The sequence below is a fragment of the Carassius carassius genome, chromosome 31, assembly GCF_963082965.1.
Source record: "Carassius carassius chromosome 31, fCarCar2.1, whole genome shotgun sequence".
Taxonomy (NCBI): domain Eukaryota; kingdom Metazoa; phylum Chordata; class Actinopteri; order Cypriniformes; family Cyprinidae; genus Carassius; species Carassius carassius.
In genome coordinates, this window is record NC_081785.1 from 7,773,498 (window position 1) to 7,795,395 (window position 21,898).

Genomic DNA, 21,898 nt, shown 5'->3' on the forward strand with positions numbered 1-21,898 from the left:
AGGAAAAGACATTCCCACCTGAACTTAGCTGTCTCCGGTTCCATCTCCAATAGCTCTCGCACTGGGGATCGAGGGACATTAGCGGAGAATTTTTCTAGAAAACGAGGCAAAAACAAAAGCAGGGCATTTCAATCTGGCATTTCATCATGCATAAAAATGGCACGATGTTCGAAAACAACTGAACTTGTGGTCTTTGCCACATGAGCCGGCAGACAATCAGACAGAACAGAAATGCAGAACTGATTTACTCGTCTGTACGTCTTTGGCCCTTACCTATGAGTGGCCTCATCATTGGATAATACACTTGCCAAACTGTCTCAAGTGACATCCCGCTATCCATGTAAATTGCACCAGCTAGCGATTCAAAGATGTCTCCCATTGCTTTGGGGACCTCAATGTCTTCCTCCTTCTCCTCGTCTTCTTCTGATCGGCGAAGCTATGAAACAATCACAGAAAATAAGTGTTTCCTTTCAGGAGAGAAAACTATTATCCATGTCAAATTCACATCCCCAAACTAATCACACACAACAAACAGCAGAAAAAATAAATAACTGTGGTCGTAACTTAAAATGTGAACTGACAGCTATGCTGGTACTGTAATGGTATTTCCTCTCAAAATTAACTGCGATCAATTACTTTTAGTATTATGTTTAAAAGATCGAAATGTCCAATATTAGAGACAACATTACCCAGCTTTGTAATTAAGGGGAACATTGTCTTTCCTCTTTCAGTATCCAGTGTTGTCCCTTAGGCATAAAATGCTTTCCAGTCAAACAAGAGGCGATTCAGTGCCAAGATAACCATTTCAAAATAAATTAAATCCAACTGCATTTTTACAATCCAAAAACGAAAACAAATGCAAACACAGACCGGATTCAAGATGACCGCCAATGATAGGATGTCACGGTACTAAATCTTCATGAAATATTATACATGTATGTCAACAATGCTATAAATTAAATGATCGTTTCCAAAGCCTAATATCTTTAACAGATAATGGTGAGATGATAGCTCACCTCCGAATCCATTCCTTGCATTTCATTCTTCTCTAGCTGAAATTGCACAAAATCATCGATCACGTGGAACAGTTCGGGCGAGACAGCTTTGAAGTACTTGTGGTAATCGTACTTGACAGCCAGGGAAGCAAATATGGTGTTGTTGACAAGTGCAGAGCGCAGGTCAGTCAGCACGCCTGGGGAGTGCTGCCGGGGATCTTCATAAAGGTGCTTTGTTATGAGGTAGTCTAAAATTGCATCACCAAGGAACTCCAACCGCTGATAACAATCTGTCCAAAGTTCAGAGTGGTACAAAGAAGGTTAAAAAGAGACCACTAATATCACAGAACATTAACACAACACAGTCACAGCACAAGAAATATGAAGTGATTGTGGAAAACACAACTGAAAATACAGTACCGTATTTTCCGGACTATAAGTAGCACTTTTTTTTCATAGTTTGGCTGGTCCTGCGACTTCTAGTCAGGTGCGACTTATTTATCAAAATTAATTTGACATGAACCAAGAGAAATGAACTAAGAGAAAACATTAGCGTCTACAGCTGCGAGAGGGCTGTAGACAGTAATGTTTTCTCTTGGTTCTTGGTTCTAAATAAATGCGACTTATATGTTTTTTCCTCATCGTGACGTATTTTTGGACTGATGCGACTTATACTTAGACTTAAAAATACGGTATTTGTTTTCTCCAGGTGCATGCAACAAAAATACAGTGCGATGAGTGTATGTTGATTTGTAAACAAAGGATTCTTTTGAGCCGCATCTCCATAATAATAATAATTTTTAAAAGTTCTCACGAGTTATTGGTTCGATTCAAATATACTTACCCAACTGAATCAGATTTTTGTTGTAAAATTACTTTAAAACAAATTAAGGCAAATTGAAAAAGACAGTTATACAATTCCATACTTCATCTCACACTTGAGAGATGTGTGGCATACCAGTACTAATAATTTATAGTATATTACAGTATTAATATTTCTTGTAAATTATATGCAATGTATTTTATGTTACTCAAATCAACATGTTAACTACAAAAATTTATGAGATAACGCATACTATTTTTGCATATAATTTAATAGAATAATCATTATTATACTAAATAATACAATAAGCTATATTATAAAATATCTTTAAATTACCAATTATTACATTAAAACGTATTGTAATAATCGTAATAATAATAATAGTTTATTCTAAATAGCTTAAATGAAAATAAAAATTAATTAACATCACCGTCAATTATTGTTAACAAATTATATAATTTCATTTTGTTATATATTATATACTTTAATAGTTTTAATGCATTTATTATTATTATAACAATTATTATTATTATTATCATTATTATATTAAAGTATACATTTAATATATTATTATTAGAAATGACATAATATAATATATAATAATATTTGTTGTAAAAAGTGGTAATTTAAATAAACTAGTATCCACAAATTCCAAAAGCAGTACTGTTTTTGTTCAGTAAGGATTGGGAAGAGGGTGTCTTTTAAAAATGACTAAAGAAAATATTGACGGAATCAGACCACAATTCTATAAGAAAGCATGCAGTGTAAATAACCTGCAATAATAATGCAGTGTCACAGACCTGTGATGGTGTTGTAATGATACGAGGCGTGAGTGAAAGCCTGCAGAAGATATGCCTTGTTTTGAAACGTGTAGTTTATCTTCTTCTCAAAGTTCTCAAAGCCAGAGATGAGGTGGTTGAGAGTCCGCTCAGCATCCGGGTGGTCAAACATGCAGCGCGGAGGGATCTTCAGCCAGCCGTACTGCAGCTTGGCCGACCCCCCTGAACTCTGCTTCTCCGGCGGGAGCACCTTCAGGCCGAGGGAGCACAGGAACAGCTGAGCCGCCCTCTCCCCACAGCTGGTGAGGTAGCACCCCAGCAGCGCCTCCACACAGTCGGCAATGCTCTTATCGGCGATGCACTGCTCGGTGTGAAGATCATAGGAGATGGACTGTTTCCCAATATCCGTGCCACAGTTTTCCTCTGTGGGGTTCCAGAAGCCCACCACAAAGTCATCCTCCTCGCCAGCTTTGCTGGGGTCCAGGTAGCACATGGCGTCCCAGGAACTGTAATCGAACTCGTCAGCGCCACCGTCTGGGGAAAAGTGAGAGTTGTGGGCTTTTTTGGGGGCTTTCCATTCGTAGCCGGGCTCAGCCGGCTGGAGGGAGATTTTCTTCCCGAAGGCACCGGAGCCAATCAGCATGTTATCAATGAATCTGATGTGCTCATAGTAGTACTCAAGCTCATCTTCCACGTTGACCTCTTCTTTAGACGGCTCGACCTCTACATCCTCTGCCTCATCATCGTCGTCCTCCTCATTATCACTGGCTTTTCCGTTGGCCAAATCTTTATTCTGAGAAACAAAAACAGATTTCCCAATGTCTTACAGCTCAAACAAAACAAAGAACATCACGAAAGGAACGTCAAGTCTAAGAGCCCTGTAAAGCCAAGGCTCAGTCACTACAACAGATTACAATTTAAAAGTCTTTTAGTTCAACCACAGTATTATGTTTGCTCAGGAGAGCTCAACAGAGCCGAGACATCTAGTCCAAGTCAATGACTCATCCAATCTGTGATTCAAAAGCTGAAATGTACCCTAACAATTTTTTTTTTCCATTAATATGCCATAACACTTACCATATGAGAAAACATCTATTGCATATGCATTAAAATGTTAATACCCCTGACACCTTATACTGTAATAATACATGGAAGTGACACTTAAAATTACAGTACGCAAGGTAAATTCAGTACATTCATATCATACATATACACCCTGAACCACACCGAGCCATCCAAAACATACAGACGGTCTCCGCCGAAACCATGGAGAGGGCTGGTAGAAACCAGAAGCAGAGTTCTTTCCATTTTTCTTACTTGGTTCTGTGCACATGTCCTAATACATTACACATGCTTAAACACAGATGGAAAATTGTGACTTAAAATGATTTTTCATTTAAAGTAATTGTGGCACCTCTTCCTGACCTGACATGTTTCTTTGAATTGTGCCTTGGGATAAGGCCTGCAGACTTTCAAGTTATATGTACGCACAGTGATAAGATTTTAACAATCTATAATATTGCATTCTCGAATCATAGAATAAAAGTTGCTTTTGTTTTAATAATTTGAAAAACATTAGGTGGCTGGAAAGATTATCTAATGTTTTTAAAAGAAGTCACTAAAATGGCAATTATTTGATCTAAAATGCACTAAAAACTGTTATATTGAATAACAGTTATATTTTTGAATATAAATTATATTTAAAACAGCGGTTTAATATTTTTAATTTTAGCAGCCACTACTCCAGTCTTCAGTGTCACATGCTCCTTCAGAAATCATTCTACATTTATGCATTTAGCAGACGCTTAAAAGCGACTTACAGTTCATTCAGGCTAACATTTTTTACATGTTCTCTGGGAATCGAACCCATAAACATTTGCGTTTTCCTAACTCCACAGAAATTTTAGTGGGTTGGGATTGTATGTAAATTTGTTAATTTTCTACCTTTTTACTTTTTCATCCATTACTTGTATTCAGAGCACTGGAGACAAAAAGTGACAACTGTGGAAGATTCGTTGGCATTTTCTTAAAACCAAAGGTGTTCCATGCTAAACTGACTATTTCTAGTCTTTTCCATGTAAATTAACCAACTGGATCAATTCGGTCCTCCATTCTGAAACCCAGTTTCACCCACAAAGGATGAACCTGCCCCCTCGTGGCAATGACAGGAAACAGCTGCAGCACAACGCTGCCAAGATGTTCCTCAGCTCCAGGCACTGAGCCATGTAAACAGACTCGTAATTGTGCATGAAGATGCATGTTGATATTGGGTTAAGCTTGACTTGAGCTATCTGGTAAACAAACGGAGACAGTCTCTGACTCATACCTCATCTGAGTCCCACTTGTCTGTGCTGCTTTTGTCCTGATTCACAACATAGCCCGGGGGAAGCCAGTTTACCGGGGGATCAAATATGGACACCACCATTCGACTGGGAAGGCCCTTTTTCTTCCCCAGGCGATAAAGGTTACAGTTGCTGACCTGGAGAATCGGAGCAAAAGAAGTTTGTTAAGTATAAATAAATAAAGCAGTATTCAAATAAATATGAGGCATAGCGGCTGCCAAGACCTTTATAAATCGGTAACAGCAATCTGAATGGAATTATAATCTCCTCATTAAAACACAAGTAACTGCAAATCGATGCGCGACGAGAACTGAAAACAGTTCAATATGCAAGTCTTACAAATATATCAGTTAGACTTTACATGGTGAATATTCTATTAGTACAAAGCAAAGGGAATTATTTTACAAAAATGAACTTCAAAAATGTAACTCAAGTTTAAACATAGTACAACTAAGGCTGTCAATATCTACAAAAATAGATTGTACTAAATAGATTTTGTAACAAAAATAAATATAATAATAATAACAACATTGCGTTTAATAGTATTACGTATATTAATATTTAATAATACATAGGAAAACTGGTTAGTATTACTCATGTTTAAGTCTATTAAAGTTTAACTTAAAAAATGAAAAATAAATTTCTATATATATTATTTAAATTTAACAATTACAAAGAAACAGCAAGTAACACATTGAGTTAAGCATGAAATTTTGAAGCAGAAAAACTGAAATTATACTTTCTTGTAAAACACACTTCAGCAATCTTTGTTTTAATGTTTAGAGTTATCTTTTTTACAGGTGTATTTAATATTCATTAATACATATTTAAGAATAGTGTGTAACACTAAGAATAATATTTAAGCATATTTAAACTATGTAAAATCAAGAAACTATTAAAATAGTAAATATTTGTAAAAAGTAAGAAAAGTATAACTTGATTTGCAAATATATATATATATATATATATATATATATATATATATATATATATATATATATATATATATATATATATATATATATATATATATATATAAACATGTAAAACTTGCTGCCACAATATAAAAATACATTATTATGTGGTAACTAAGGTGTTTTTTGTTTTGCAGTTAGTCTAATAATCTGAATCATACCTTCTTGCTTCTCATGTATGACAGCCTGCCCTCGTGGGCGTCAGGGTAAGTGCAGAACAGGTAGGTGGTGATGCCGTGTTTCAGGAAAGAGTCGCCCAACATCTCCAACCTCTCCAGATTGAAGCCATCACTGGCGTTGGAGAGAGTCAGGGCCTGCAAGATGAGGCCGGGGTTGGGGCCCAAGGTTTTGGGAGAATCCCAGGCTGGACCTGTGCAGGTTGATGTAGATGTCACGTCAGAGACTTCTGATGACACTTCTGAAGGTGCTGTGGTGCTGGTTGCCATCTCTAGTTTGGGGCAACAGTTTGAGGTAGGTTTTTTCACATGTCTGTCACAGAGATCTGAGTTCCTGCCTGGGGTACATTCATCGCTGGGCTGGGGCTGTGGCTCGCCGGCTGGAGAGGGCCTCACAGGAACTGAGGTAGTGGGTTGTGTTGATAGGTCACTCTCCAGCGGGCCCAGCTGAGAGCATTGGCAAATGTCACGTCTGTGTGTAAGGTTGTCGCTGTTGCTCCGAGTGCCGTTGAAGAGGTTACAGGAAAAGACGCAGTCACTCTTGTCTTTGTTTGGCATCTGGAGATCAGTCACAGCGAGCATGTGGGTTTCTAGCATTTCACCTGGTGTGTTGCAGTTCTCACAGGGGAGAGCGCCCTCTGGAGGCTGGGAGCTCTCTGTACTGCAGCCCTCTTGGGCAGTGTGGTCTGAATCTGAGCTTGTGTCGTGTTTACAGTGATCGTCGTCTTCCATACATGCACTGGGGCAGGAAATGAAAGACTTGCTGTCGATGGATTTCTTCCATCCGAAATCCAAATTTGGATACCTGGGGTTAATATTCAATAAGATTAAGACTCAAATGGGAGCACTTCTTAAAATGCTATCACTGCTGAAGTCAGCTGCTATCTAAGATCTCTAACTGATGTGTTAACCCACAAATGAATCGGAACGCTTTATAAAGGCAGCAACTCTCTGTGCCACACATATGACTCGAGTTACAAATGAATCCAATAGAGTTTGTTATTAGCATATTGCTAAGGTAACTATACAACACTTTTATAAAAATAAAGTACACTGCACAAGACTATGTTATCATATTGAAATTAGAATTAGTGGTTGATAAAGATTTTTTGATGGCCAATGACAATGCTGGTACCATGGTGGTGGGGGGGGGGGGGGGGGTATATATGGCAAAACATTATAAATAAATGATAAGAAAATTAATCATTGGGAAAAGAAAAAAAATGGATATAAAAAAATAAACCTGTAAAATAAATAAATAAACAATAAAATGTATACTGCACTCACACACTGGAATTCTCAATGCTGTCAAAATAAAAGTCCTGCATATTTAAACTGTGCCAAAATAAAGGTCCACTTCAAACATTTATCGGTAATGCAGAAACAATTTAATTGGCCAATAATTACAATTTGCTGGCCAATATATCTTTCTTGGCAATATATAGTTCAACCACTAATTAGAATCAATAATTTTTAACAATGCTTTATAATACCGAATGAAACTCTTTTCTGGCACTTTAGTCACCATTTGTTTAAAATGAGCTTGATAGAGTGCATTATTGTGAAGCATATTTTCTTATGATGATTAACTTTGTAAAAACAATTTATAATGCATTCTAGAGTAGAGACAATGCTGTCTATGGAGAGCTCACTCGAGTTTGGAAAAGAGTGAATGAGTGTTATGCATATGGTTTGTGGATTTTTTTTTTTTTTACTGACCTGAAATCAGGAGGTAGGGTCTGAGCCCCAACACCAGCGTCAATGGCTGTCTGAGACCGCAGCTCTTCGGCTGTCAGAAGGCAGTGAAGTCTGTAGAGAATGCTGGGAAGGCAGACGGCTTTCCTCCATAAAGAGGCTGGGATGGGGTGAATGGCACAGAGCTCCGGAACTAAAATCTAAGCAGATGGAACAGTAGATGTGATTCGACTTAATTCAGATATGATGACTCATAATTATCACTGCAAATTCTTTCCATGAGTTAATACCTGTTTGTTTTGTAGGCTTTCCCACTTGGCCTTTCTCTTCTCCGCACTACTGAGAGGAAGGGCTTTCCCCTTTTGATTAAGGTGCCGGGGCGTTAAAAGATTCAATCTACAGGAAAAGACCACCATGGACATATAATTAATTTCTCAGGAAGAAAAAAAAAAAAAAAGAGCACATACCAGAATGTCTTTTTTTTTCCTACCTTGAAGATGTGTGGTCCACATCCAGTAGGGGCTGGTTAACATTAGACAGGTCCAGGTTGTACTTGGTTTTGTAGTACTCAGCGAAAGTCTCGTACTCTGGAGAGGGGAATTTACTGAGTGGGGTGAGGTCTGTGTAAACGTCAGCCACATAGAACCGATGTGGCTGGTCAAAATTACGATACCTGAGGGGAAAGAACGAGACAGAGGCTTAGAGTTCAGCTTCAGTGAAAACAAAAGCCCAGTATACAGTAATATTATGTATATGTATACAGTCAATGAAAGCTTAATTGCAAGTACAATAAGACTGAAATATCACTGTTACTTTTGTACCTTGGAATGATGACAGCATCCTGGTAGTCCTCCAATTTGAAAATGAATGGGTTTTGTTTGGTGTACTGAGTATTTGGAATGCCAATGCGTGCTTCAGACTTTTCAATATCCTCCATGAACTTGAAATCCAGGTCCAACGTATTGGAATCCTCAACTAAACAGAACAGAAGTTATCTTAGAGAGCAGTGCGGCAGATATAAAGCAGACATGTGCTAATGGATATATATGTTAAAGGATAATTATATATTTAATTTAAAGATGTATTCAATGTTAAATGACACAAGATACAATGAAATAAGTTACTAAATTAGAAACATTTTGAATTTTTTTTTAAATGAACTTGATTTAAAAAAAAAAAACACTGTAAAATAGATTATACTTTTAGATTTTAAAATGTATTTATATTTTAAATATAATCTTCCTATTATTGTAGAATTGTATCGTATAATTTCTCAAATAATTATATATATATATATATATATTAATTAGACACTGTAACTAACAGTGCACTCAGCAATCAAGTCTGCACCAGAACTCTTATATTCTCAAAAAACTATGTAATGCTAATTTCAATAAACATAAGAATTTAACCAAGTAGATTTAGCACAGAATAGTAAGAAATCAAGAATATCAAGTTTGGTGCTTTTTTTTTTTTTTTTATGTTTTAAAGGAAAAATTGGATCAGATCTGGAATGCCCATGTCTGCTCAATAAAATGCAGGTCATAAAATTGGGTGTTTTTTTTTTTCCAAATAATCAAAGAAATATTTGACCGATTAATTGCAGATCTAGATATGACAATATCCTAAAATGACAATCAGAGGAAGGACTAACTTTAACCTAACATTCAGACAAGACAACATCTCGGTCTGACTGACATCAGCACTCACCAATGTTGAGAGGTAGAATGCAGTAGGCAGAATCTGCCTCTATGGGCTTAAACTCTAGTGCTGGCTTTTCAAGACGAAGGATGTGGGAGAAGATGTACTGGTGCAAACGTGTGATCAGCTCCAGCTGCCCCACACTCAGAGTGAAACCCGACTTCTGCAGCTCAATCGAAATGGTCACCTCACCAGAACGTGTATACACAGGGAAGTGAGGGATCTGGTGACAAAACCGGAGAAAAAGCATGTTATTTACTTAAAGTCCAAGGCAAGTTATATATAAGACATAATCAAACATCAAAAGAAGGATAAATGCAACTGAATTCAAAATAATTATCAAAGCAATTCACAATGAATAAAGATTGACGAGTTCTTCTCCAAAGATCTTCAGATTCAGAAAGAAGTTAAATAAAAGGTGATTACCCGAGGTATTGGTTTAGCTGTCAGAATGCCAAAACATCGGGTTGTGTCCTCCGGTGGGTACAGCTTCCTCCGTCGGAAGTTGAGCTCATCAGGAAGAGGGGTGGTGAGGACCATCCCTATGACGTAAAGGTAGCAAGGCTGTTCTGGCACAGGGTAACAACCCCGCAGACACTCTGGTATCTGTAAGACAGCATATCCCACTGATCAAACGATGACCGTAAAGATGTTAAAATTCACAATATTAGTTTCACTGTATTCCTGGTCAAATACATGCAATAAGTGCGCAAAACACACTTACCAACCCCAAACTATGGTGGTAGCAAAAAACATTTTAAAAGGGTATTTTCGGGTTCATGACACTTACGGCTTTTGGGTAACACTGTCTCCGTTTGGTGGAGCCTGGTCTTCCTGGCACGTTCGTCTCCTCCTCATCATGAAGGTCCAGCTCCTCCTCATACTTCACAGTTTCCTTCCCCACTGGCATCAAATGATCATCCAGTTCACCTAGAAACAAATATCTCACATCAGTCAATGCATCTCAGTCCCAACAATGCATCAGAAATATTTTTTCATGCTCACCAATTTTGTGCAGCTTTTCACAACAGAGAAGAGCAACAGCTTTCTCAGCAAGTCTTGCACAACTCATTGTTGGCCCCTAAAGGGATGAAGAAACATTTAGAAGACTTTTTACTCTCAATCAGGGATTTTTAGAAAATCTGCACACATTTTTGTATTAAAAATGTCCTTCATGTCCTTCAAAATATGTATGACTTGAGATGGACAAGAACTCACGGTGACAGGAACTCTGAGTGGTGAGTTAATGGGTAGGAAGAGTGTGGACTGATAACCTCCAGTCTTAAGCTCCACGGTTTTACACTTTGGAGCAAGATGGGTGAACGGATCACTGGGCAAGCGAGCACAATATCTGTACAACACACATTTATGCATGACATTAATATAAAAATATCAAATATAGCAATCTTTGATTTAGAAAAGGAAAATGACCTGTTGATGTGTCCAATTGCTGTGTTAATCGTGACACGGGGGCCGCCGTCCTCTGAGCGCAGGACGTAAGGTGGTAAAACGTTGTCATCATCGGTCACTGGCTCCAGTTCAAAATCACTGCATTCTGCTGACTTCGAGCACTTATTTCGAAGGATCTAAAAGACGTACAACTATTAGAATGACACATTTTATTGTACTCGCAGGAAATCTCATAAAACCTGCTGACCTTCTCTATGGCCTTGTAGGTCTTGAGGTCTTCCTCAAATGGTTTTGTCCGTTCGCTGTCAGCTAGCATGATGTAATTGGAGACTGGAGCCCGAGCGCGACCTTTGGATTGCACGTACGACCGGTACTCTGTCGGCAGGTCGAACCGAACGACCAAATTGCACTTTGGAATATCAACGCCTTCTTCCACAATGCTGGTTGCAATGAGCAAGTTGGTTTCATGGGCTCTGAACTTCCTCAGGACCTGGACAGTAATGTGGATCAGCAAAAAAAAATCATGATGAGCACAAGCTTAGGAAGATCCATGAGAGACTTTCCAGGACTCACTCACCTCCTCTTGTTTTCTGAACTCCACCTCCATTTGTTTGTTGCGAGGCTGGTTCTTGCCAATGCTGTGACCTGTGATGAAGTTGCTACTGATGTAGGCCAGCTCTGGGTCCTGCTTTCCTGCCTCCTTGATAAGTCTGATACACACACAAAAAAATACAAGGTGCATTCAAGTACCTTTAGATAATTTAAAGGGATATTTCATATCAGTGGTTCAACCAATCATAATGCTTTTTGTGCATTTTGTTCAAAAGTTTTTTCTCTTCAATGTCAGTCGAACCACTGATGTCATATGGACTATTTTATCGATATCCTTACTAGCTCTCTGGCCCTTGAACACGGTAATCACAATGCTGTCTATGCAGGGTCAGAAAGCTCTTGGATTTCATCAGACATCTTAATTTGTGTTCCAAAAATGGACAAAGGTCTTAAAGGTTTGGAACAACATGAGGGTGAGCAATTAATGACTGAAATTTCATTTTTGGGTAAACCATCCCTTTAAATAAGCAATCTTTCAAAGCAAGAATACTTTTATTCAACAAGGACACATTAAATTTAGCAAAAGTGACAATAAAGACATTTAAAATTTCACAAAAGATTTCTATTTCATATAATTTTTTATTTTTACTTACGGATCAAAGAATCTTGAAAAAAATGTATCATGGTTTCCACAAAATATTACATTACATTATATTCCATTACATTACTTTTTTGCAATATTGATAATAACAAATGTTTCTTTAGCATATTTGAATGATTTCTGAAGGGTCATGCGACACCGAAGACTGGATTAATGGCTGCTGAAATTTTAGCTTGGCCAGCACAGGAATAAATTACATTTTAAAGTATTAAAATAGAAAGCAGCTACCGTATTTTTCAGACTATAAGTAGCACCTGAGTATAAGTCGCACCAGTCCAAAAATACGTCATGACGAGGAAAAAAACATAAGTCGCACTGGACTATAAGTCACATGTATTTAGAACCAAGAGAAAACATTACCGTCTACAGCCGCGAGATGGCGCTCTATGTTTTCAGTGTAGACTACAGGAGCACTGAGCAGCATAGAGCGCCCTCTCGTAGCTGTAGACGGTAATGTTTTCTATTGGTTCATGTCTCAGTTCATTTCTCTCGGTTCATGTCAAATTAATTTTGATAAATAAGTCGCACCTGACTGTAAGTCGCAGGACCAGCCAGACTATGAAAAAAAGTGCGACTTATAGTCTGGAAAAAACGGGTATTTTAAATTATTAAAATATTTCACAATATTACAGTTTTTACTGTATTCTTCTCAAATAATAGTAATAATAATTGGGTCCTAAATACATTTTTGCATTGTAAATGATTGATTTTTGTTTTAGTACATGTATTGTTTGTACACAATTTCCAAGAAAGACAGTGAAAACACACCTGTTTAAAACAACTGCAGTATATCGCCTTTCCACAAAGACGATTCCACAGAGGATGTTGGTAAAAGGCGATGGAAAATTAGCTTCAGGCTTTTCCTTTGCCTCCACCTCTTCATCCTCATCTTCATCCTCAGAATCGCTCCAAGAAACATAATTGTCCTGATTGCGATTATTGTACCACTCCACACTCTCAAACTGCTGCCGTTCGAAAGGCTTGTACTCGTGGAGAATCTCCAGAAGTTTGATGACCTTGGGAGTGACAAACTTCAGGTCTAAGGAAGCTGGGGAGAAATGCTCTTCACATAAGGCATGGATTTTTCTCAGAATGGTGTCTGTGAACAACAGGAACTTGCGGTTCAGCTCTTCCTGTTCGTGTTTGATATATTTCTGCAGCTCCCGGACCATGATTCCCGCCGCTTTATCAGCGCACCAAGGGCCCAGCACAGTCAACACGGCTCGGCAGTCATTCAGCACCTTGGGATAAACAATCACACAATCAACATCAAGTTCATGTCAAGAGTATTGTTGCTTTAAATAAGAGCCTAATGAAGAAACCTGTTTGGAGATAAATGTGGGATCTCTATCTTCTCTATGAGCAGATAAGTTGCAGTCATTAAGAAAATTAAGGGCTTCATCCAGCTCATTTAAAAGCCTCTCAGAGAGCCCACTCTGATCCTGGTACAGCCCACAGTCCAGCACCACTTCACGAGGCTGGGACGCATACCTGGAAGTAAACACACATGCAAGAAACATCTATAATAATTGATACTTGTAAAAAACGTCTATTCTACAAGCTGCAATGAACGCAAAAATAAAAAAGTGTAGATCCTAAACGTACCTATCCAGCACCACAAGATCAGTGGCAGTTTCTGCATTGCTCTGCAAAATCTTCTCCAGGCTCTGAATCTTCTCTTCCAGATCACAAGGGTCACATTTGCCATTTAAAATGGAAGCAGTCAGACCAAAAATGCGAGGACAGCCTGGGCAACCGTCACAAATCTGTAAAGAAGACTGGCACTGTTTAATAAAACATATGTAGAAATGGTTCACCAACCACCTTACAATATGATCTATCTTGAATTAAAGTCAATTAATTGTTGCATTTGTAACTTAGGGTTATAACTAAAATATGACTCTCCTTAGAAAAGATTGCATATTCAGAGAAGTCAAAATATCTGCATTCAGACAATCTTTATATTTAAAGAGATGATTCACCCAAAAATTCTAATTCTGTCATTGTTTACTCACCTGCATGTCATTCCAAACCTGTATGGCATTCTTTCTTCTGCATTAAAGAAGATATTTTGAAGAACTTTGGGAACCAATCAACACTGAAGCCCATCGACTTCCACTGTAAGGACACATTTCTCAAAAACCTCATCTTTTATGTTCCACACACATTCAGCTTTGAAATGAGGTTGAGTAAATAATGACAGAATTTTTTTTTGTTTTTGGGTGGACTATTGGTTTTTGTCCTAGAACGTATTAGCCTTCAAAACTAAAACGTTCAGTTAGAAGGCATTTTAGATATGAAACAATATCTTATCTCCAGGAGTAAATACATGGCCATTTATCCTATAAAAATGGATCGACAGCTTTTTTAGCATCTCTGTTGAGTGACACTTAAATGAGACATTTATCATCCATCTCTTTACACTGACAGATGCTGTAATAGACTGCAATTTTACCTTCATTATTTCCCGATAAGGATGGTCTGTGATTGCAAGGTGGCATTCGTCAAAAACCAGCAGGTTGATTTTTGATAGTGGCAAGACTCCATTTTTTAACACATGGAGGAAGATGTGGCACGTCATGACCAGCACCTGAAAGAACAGACATTATGGAAAAGACAGGGATGAGGACGGGAGAATATCACAGAAGAGAGACTACACGATGACACCTCATCAAACCTTTCAACAATTATATGAATAAATTCATAGGCACGTTAAAAAGAAAAATGTATAATCATACCTGATTCTCCATCATCTCTCTGTTCCACATCTCCTCGGGCCATGATGTCATGTCCTCTGACATGTAGTCGCCCACCTGGAGCTCAGAGTGGGTTCTTACAGTAGATGCTTGCTGAACCACAGATGATTCTTCAATCGGGAACAAAAAAAGAACAAATCAGAATTAAGATTAATAAACATACAGAAAGAGTTTGATCATGTTTTAATGTGTTTACGTCACATGGCAGACTAGACAAGTCCTCACCTGCATTCACCAGGAAAACTGTTCTCTTCCCATCCTCTCCGCGGATTTGGTGGGAGAGTTCTTTGATTAGGAGTACTGCGATAAAGGTCTTCCCTGAGCCAGTATTTAAGCAGACAATAGTATTGTGTTCAAGAGCTGCTTCAAGAAGTTCAACCTGGTGGGAAAATGCAATTAGTGAAACTATTAAGCTATATGCTTGTTTGTTTTTTATTCAGCAAAGGTGCATTAATTTGATCAAAAGTGACAGTGAAGACATTTATTATTGTATCTTTCAAATACTTTCTATTCATCAAAGATTCTTTAAATATAATGTATAATGGATTTCTTAAAAATATTAAGCATAACTGCTTTCAACATTGGTAATAAAAAAACAAAACAGGATAAAAATAAGCATTGACAGGACAGGAAGAAATAACATTTTGAAATATATTAACAAATAAAACAGTTACTTTAAACTGTAATCAGTTTTTACTGTATTTATCATCAAATAAATGCAGCCTGGTCAGCATAAGACACTTACTTAAAAAACAATTAATAACATATTTGCATAAAGGGATTATAATACAAATTAATTGTGGTTACTTCGATGTATGATTTCCATTTCATTTTCAATTTTAAAAAAAAGGAGATGTTTAGCAAAATGTCCAAGCTGCTCTTTTCCATACAATGGTCAATGGAAATACAATTCCATTCAATCAAAAACAGGGTAAAAACAGTCCATATGACCAGTGCATAATATTTCAAGTCTCCTAAGGCCATGCAATAGTTTTGCATATAGACCATGAGCTGTACAGGGTACTGTATTTGGGTTATTTGGCCTTTTGTGCAGCTTTCCTCACCTGTTCACTGTATACTTTCATTGAGAGCAGCATAAACATTTTCAAAACCTCTCCTTGTGTGTTTCACAGAAAAAAAAAGTCATAAGTCATTTGGGATTGGAATGACACAAAAGAACTCAGACTAGCTTGAGTATCAAAATCGAACCGTTTCAAAAAACTTGCCTGATATTTCCTTGGTGTGTATATGTTGTCATGGATAGCTTCCTGTTGCCACGGGAGACCGAAGAAGGGCCCCATGGGTGAGGAGGCAGGGGTCACCAGCTGTAGGCCAGCCATGCTTAGAGACTGTTAAGCAGGGGACCTCCAGTCATCCAGTGTTTATCTCATTGCATCATGGCCTTCTAATGCTCACTGAAAGACCACGTAACATCAGATCAGGAGGATTTCACAAACAACAGGGCTAAAATCAACTACGTCTCATTGCCTGATTATGGCTACTGATTAAAAGTGAGAGTGTTTCCTTACAGCTTGTACGTTTCCCGCTTTGCTGTGTGACAGAGCCGTACTTATTCTGGGCGTCATTATCAGAGCTCTTAAAATCAGCTCATTCTTTTTCCTCTCGAGTTATCCTGCTAGGAAAAACAGACATATACTTACAATCTACACAACTGTAAAGCAAACAGGTCTGAAATAAATGTATAAAAGATATTCAGCAAAACTGAAGCTTTTGCAGCAATTAGTAATTGCCAATTACTCTAGTTTTCAGTGTCACGTGATCTTTCACAAATCTGATTTGGTGCTCCGCTCAAAAACATAGTTTTCAATGATGAAAACAGTCAACACATGTATCTTGGTAGTTCTTTAATGAGCAGAAAGTTGAAAAGAAAAGCATTTGTTTGAAATCCGAATCTTTGTAACATAATGCATGTCTTGCTAAATTAAACGATTTCTTAAATTTAAAAAAAGCATCCCAAGAGTTTAAACAGTAGTGTCTTCTAATAAACAATGTTGCAACTAAACAGTAAATGAACTACCTCAGTGACTAAAATAGGAATACATACATGGAAATAGGAAAAGCATACACAAATGCTTTGAATTTAAACATATAGATAGGAAACAATTTGTATTTTTTTGTTTCTGCAAAGAGAAATGATCACAGTACCTTAATGCTGCAGATGGGGGAGGGGCCTGAGACAGTATTCTTTCATTACTCTGTAAATGAAGAGAAAAGAAACATAGCTTGTGATAATGGACGGAGCTCTGGCAGGGAGAGGACAGCTGAATTTGGATGACAACTGGCTTGTCAACACATTTTTGCCACTCAGGATCGAGCCCACACTCTCCTCCTGACCACCGCTGTTCGACACAGCTGCAACAAATCACCACAAGTCACATCAGCTCAAGTAACACAAGGCTTCATTTGCAGTGAGCGAACACATTTGCTCTTGGTTAAAAATCTGCTCTCAGACTCCATGTTCGGGTTCATGAATCTCTAATGCAACCACATAGGTTATTTACTTTCAGATTTTGAAAACACTGACACACATCTGTTTCGGTGAACGAAACATTCGATGTTAAATGCTTGACTGCAAAACAGCTGGCCAGGTCACGGCTGCCCGATTCGACTACGCGCAAGCAGATTTCAAGTGTTGAAAATCAAGGCTCAAATCAAGACAACTTGTTACTGGTACTTTATCTTAATTAGTCAGATCAATACTCATCACACAAATCAGTTACTACAGTTATTATATCCTCACAGAGCCAAGCAAATAAAATCAACGAGATCTCCTTCAATTAATGTCATTTTAAGCTACAACAACTAATTGATCACTAAAATCAACAATATAAAAAAAATGGTTAACACATCAATGATGCTAACTGTTTTTTTTCTTTGCATGAACAAGCTACAAAGTAGGTTGCATGAGGTAAAAAAAAAACAGCACACAATCTATTAAAGTATTAGCCTAATATCCTAAAGATTTATATTTACATCTTTGCACATAACAAAATCAATTCATGGCAAAGACCAGGGATCTTAAACTCTTTTCACACCAGGGAACCAAGAAGGAGACCAATCCATTACTGTATAAAACTGCATATCTGGATTTCACAATTAATGATATCTATTATTAAAACAGTTGGTAGACGCAGGACTAAATGTAAATTATTTCTTTTTTTTTTTTAGATATCAGTAGTGGTCAATAACAAGTTAGCACAATTTTATAGTATTTTAAATGTAGCATAATATCCTGACAAAAACTATGATCATAGTGAATGGTAAATTTTTGTAAAACCAGTCTTTTTTTTTTTTTTTTTTTTTAAGTCAACTTAGGATCAATGACTATTTTCAATGTTGATTTACTGCAAAGGAGACTAGTCAATTTATTAGCTCTTATTTTAACTTAGCGGAACTACGTCTACTTGAACAAAATGGCATAGACGTCTTAACTTCCTGTTAACCACTAGCCACGCTGACTGTAGGCAAAACGGCAGGCCAGGCCACATAGTCCCAGTCAAGTTTCAGAACAAAGTGCTCAGCATGACCTACATTACCATGTGGATGAGGCTGAATAGCGGCTGCTATGATTCTGTGCGAACTGACTTTTTAATAGTAAAATTCAGTCCAAGACAAAACAGCTAAAAGCTCTTGGAAAAGTGATTACTACAAAACATATAGACAAAAAAAGGAGAAAGTACGCTATGGAACAAAAAAACAAGCAAAACCAGCTGTTTATAAATATGTTCAGTCAGAGACTGCAGAAAAAAAAACACTAAATCAATAAACTGGACTATCAATTTAGGAGAATTATAAGCTTCATTATAACTCATAATATATTCATAGACAAACATGACAAAAACTGGCTTCAATAAGTAACACATCACGCAGGAGTTCCAACAATAACGTGGCTAAGACTGCCTCCAAACTCACACTTGTCACATGAAAGAGCCCCTCGGGCCAACTTATCCAGCCGGTCACCTGATTTGACCCTGGAAATAAAGGACAGGTCTATGTAACCCCCATCTCATGAATTCTCATCAATAATTCATTCTGCTTACATTACTGACACTTTATTTTGAAGAATGCAACTAGTTGAATCAGCGGGATATTGTTCACAAGTGTGAAATATTCTAATGAGATGCTGCAGCAAGCAATTTATGAACTTGGGTATGCAACTTTTAAATGTGTTTTTCTTATGTCTGCATATCTAGAGCTGATGGCAAGTCTCAAAATCAGAACAACCCTTAACCAGTTATGTAATAAGCACAAATCAAATAGCATAAGACTTTATTAAAGGGTCAGTTCATCCGAGAATGAAAATTTGTCCATCGTCTACTCAAGAGAAAGAACAAAACAAAATGCTGGTCACGAATTAGAAGCTCATAAGTTGTAAAGAAAAAAGTTGGAGGATTTTGAAAAAAGCCAAGAGGAGACTGGTTTTCCTTTGTTAAAGTAAGGAAACTTTGTTTCCTTTGCTCCTACATTTCCCAGAGGCGTTAGCGACGCATACATCATCTATCTTCCGCCTGCACATCTTCCAATTCCCCACGTTCAGCAGAAGTGAGGGAAAAAAAGTGTTTATTATGTTTGAAATCTGGATATTTATCTTTCAAAAATCCATGGATTCACTACAATGGGCCTTTATTCACTCCCGGAGCCGTGTGAGGGACGTTTTATTACAGATGTGTGCACTTTTTTTCACGTATTCTGACCTGTTGGCAAACACCCACTTACCCCCATTGTAAGAGCAAAGACAATTTTAAATATATCTTCTATTGGATTCTTCTGAAAGAGGAAAGTCACATACACCTAGGACGCTTCGAGGGTGAGTAGAAGATGGACGAATTTTCATTCTCGGGTGAACTAACCCTTTAAGAGTTTGAATCCTTTGACACAACACACTACAGCCTATTCTAACGGCTCCATCCACATTTATAAAAAAAAAAAAAGCAAACATTTAAAAACATTCTGTTGTGTCTGTTGACATTATTCTGAGTCAATTTCTGATTAGATTTACATTTTCATATTGAAAAAATTATTACAACTTTTAGTGACAGGATTTTTAAATCGATATTAATAACTGATTTACAATGCATGTATGTGTGTGGATACACATTAAAACATTATGAAGGTTGAACCCACAGACTATATTCATATTCTATTTCAGGATCACATCAAAGGACAATAGCACCATGAGGACATACCACTTATTTAAAAAAAATTAATTAATAATAATAACAACAATAATTTGACAATCTGCAGTACCATGTACGATTTTAGTTCTAATATACATTTTAAAGGATAATGGTAATAATACAACTGTATCATAACCTTAATTAATTAATCATGGTATTTACAAGATACTTGTGGTTTTACTGAATGTCCAAATAGCATAGTATTATCATAGTAAGACAAAAAAGATAAATACAACTAAGATACAGTTTAAAAAATTAAATAAAATAAAGAAATCAATCTTTGGTGGCACACAAGCAAAAATCACGTTTCTAACACAAACAGATGCCAGGCAGATTAAAACCAATATTCTCCAGCAACGTACTTACTGCACTTCACATATCACAACAATAACAAATCCATCTAAACACTATTCATCAAATGCTAAAACAAAATATTATTCATGCACATCAGTTAGGCCTCATTACGACCTTGGCCTTGAAGCCAGCAACACACCCGAGGCCTCCAAAATCATGCATCTGTCACTTTGCCAATCACAAACGTGACCCTTGCACTATGCTAATATTTGAGCACATATGAAATACATCACCGGGTCTGAAACTGCCCTAATAATCAATACGTCTGCCATGTGAATCAGTCTTTCAGGGGCTAACAGGCGCGTGTAGCTAAAAAGGCACCGTCATGCAAGAAAAAACACATTATGCATAGATTTACCTCACGTAAAACGGCTTACAACAAATCCCCTATTGCATGTATACTGCCAGGGATTGAATGCACGAACAGTTTTCGACAAATGTACGCCGAACAGTCCGGTTTTGAGGGTGATAGTGGTTAGCACGCAAGCTCGTGTTAGCTTCGGTGGATTTTATTTATTATTTCAGGATCACGAGAGGAAAAACAGAAGCAATCGACGAGCGAGGTGTTTGTAGATCGAGGTGCGTGCTCACCGGCGTTGAAGGGTTTTATTGGTCGTGTTGTGTTGAAGAGTGTCTTGTTAAACGGTGCGGTGCCCCTCTCTCCCCATTCCCTCCTCCTGCTGCTGCGGCTGCTGTTGTCAGGCTACTGCGCGCGTGTGAAGCCCGCGACTACGAGGAACGCCAAAAAGTGAGCACAGCTACTTTGACAACACAACAAGTCCACAGCGATTATATTTCTTCAACATAAAAGTCTCCGTTCTTTGACCGAAAGGGCACTTCTAGCCTTGTAAACCTTTTGAAAAAATTAAATAATAAGCTAATTTCCTCCAGTTACACTGTTGTATTCGTCTACAATCGTAGGAAAAAAATCTTTTATTGATGTAATTTTCATTGAAGTCATAAAATTCAACCACAGCGACATTTGTAGCACATCTCTCTTTCTTTAAAAAGAATAATAATAATAATAATTTAAACAAATTTAAATAATAATTTTAATTAGTAAACTAATAAAATTATATTTACCTTTTTTTCTTTGTTTTCATTTTGAAACGTAGTTTTCACATAATAAACACAGAATAGTTTATAAACATTTACGTTTATGTTTACGATTTACTTTCATATCTGGGTTTAATACAATTCAATAAATGCATATTATAATGCATCTTTACACTTAATAGCAATAATAAATTTCAACAACATAGTAAAACGTTTCTAAGAAAGTTTTAAAGTGACCTTACCTTCATGCAAAAAATAAAAATAAATAAATAAATAAATATAATAATAATAATAACATGTTTATATATACGTATATCATTATTTTTATTATTATTATTTACATTTAACAATCATGAAATAAAAAAAGAATTAATTCTGTAACTAAAAATAAGAAGTACTAATATAAGAATGACAGAAAAGGAGACA

At 37.1% G+C, this 21,898-nt stretch overlaps 1 protein-coding gene across 2 annotated transcripts in view; it reads right to left on the minus strand.

Annotated features, from left to right (window-relative positions):
- LOC132111445 (endoribonuclease Dicer) overlaps positions 1 to 21,180 on the minus strand; it is a 27,622-nt gene extending 6,442 nt beyond the window's left edge. Inside the window, exons 1-28 of one of the 2 annotated variants that reach the window (XM_059518738.1) lie at positions 21,008 to 21,180; positions 17,031 to 17,080; positions 16,394 to 16,497; positions 16,091 to 16,279; positions 15,090 to 15,243; positions 14,847 to 14,974; positions 14,564 to 14,698; positions 13,714 to 13,874; positions 13,431 to 13,599; positions 12,877 to 13,349; positions 11,473 to 11,605; positions 11,143 to 11,385; positions 10,917 to 11,071; positions 10,704 to 10,836; positions 10,491 to 10,566; positions 10,276 to 10,415; positions 9,912 to 10,091; positions 9,495 to 9,708; positions 8,606 to 8,759; positions 8,275 to 8,457; positions 8,075 to 8,180; positions 7,809 to 7,984; positions 6,075 to 6,894; positions 4,924 to 5,076; positions 2,619 to 3,390; positions 1,017 to 1,285; positions 274 to 436; positions 19 to 94 (exon numbers count right to left, since the gene is read on the minus strand). In XM_059518738.1, the coding sequence (XP_059374721.1) occupies positions 19 to 94; positions 274 to 436; positions 1,017 to 1,285; positions 2,619 to 3,390; positions 4,924 to 5,076; positions 6,075 to 6,894; positions 7,809 to 7,984; positions 8,075 to 8,180; positions 8,275 to 8,457; positions 8,606 to 8,759; positions 9,495 to 9,708; positions 9,912 to 10,091; positions 10,276 to 10,415; positions 10,491 to 10,566; positions 10,704 to 10,836; positions 10,917 to 11,071; positions 11,143 to 11,385; positions 11,473 to 11,605; positions 12,877 to 13,349; positions 13,431 to 13,599; positions 13,714 to 13,874; positions 14,564 to 14,698; positions 14,847 to 14,974; positions 15,090 to 15,243; positions 16,091 to 16,204 (5,480 nt within the window). In that variant the 5' untranslated portion in view covers positions 16,205 to 16,279; positions 16,394 to 16,497; positions 17,031 to 17,080; positions 21,008 to 21,180. Of the gene's footprint in view, positions 1 to 18; positions 95 to 273; positions 437 to 1,016; positions 1,286 to 2,618; positions 3,391 to 4,923; positions 5,077 to 6,074; positions 6,895 to 7,808; positions 7,985 to 8,074; positions 8,181 to 8,274; positions 8,458 to 8,605; positions 8,760 to 9,494; positions 9,709 to 9,911; positions 10,092 to 10,275; positions 10,416 to 10,490; positions 10,567 to 10,703; positions 10,837 to 10,916; positions 11,072 to 11,142; positions 11,386 to 11,472; positions 11,606 to 12,876; positions 13,350 to 13,430; positions 13,600 to 13,713; positions 13,875 to 14,563; positions 14,699 to 14,846; positions 14,975 to 15,089; positions 15,244 to 16,090; positions 16,280 to 16,393; positions 16,501 to 17,030; positions 17,081 to 21,007 lie in introns of both variants that reach the window. The other variant, XM_059518739.1, reaches the window with a different exon arrangement.
- Positions 21,181 to 21,898: the final 718 nt, after the last annotated feature.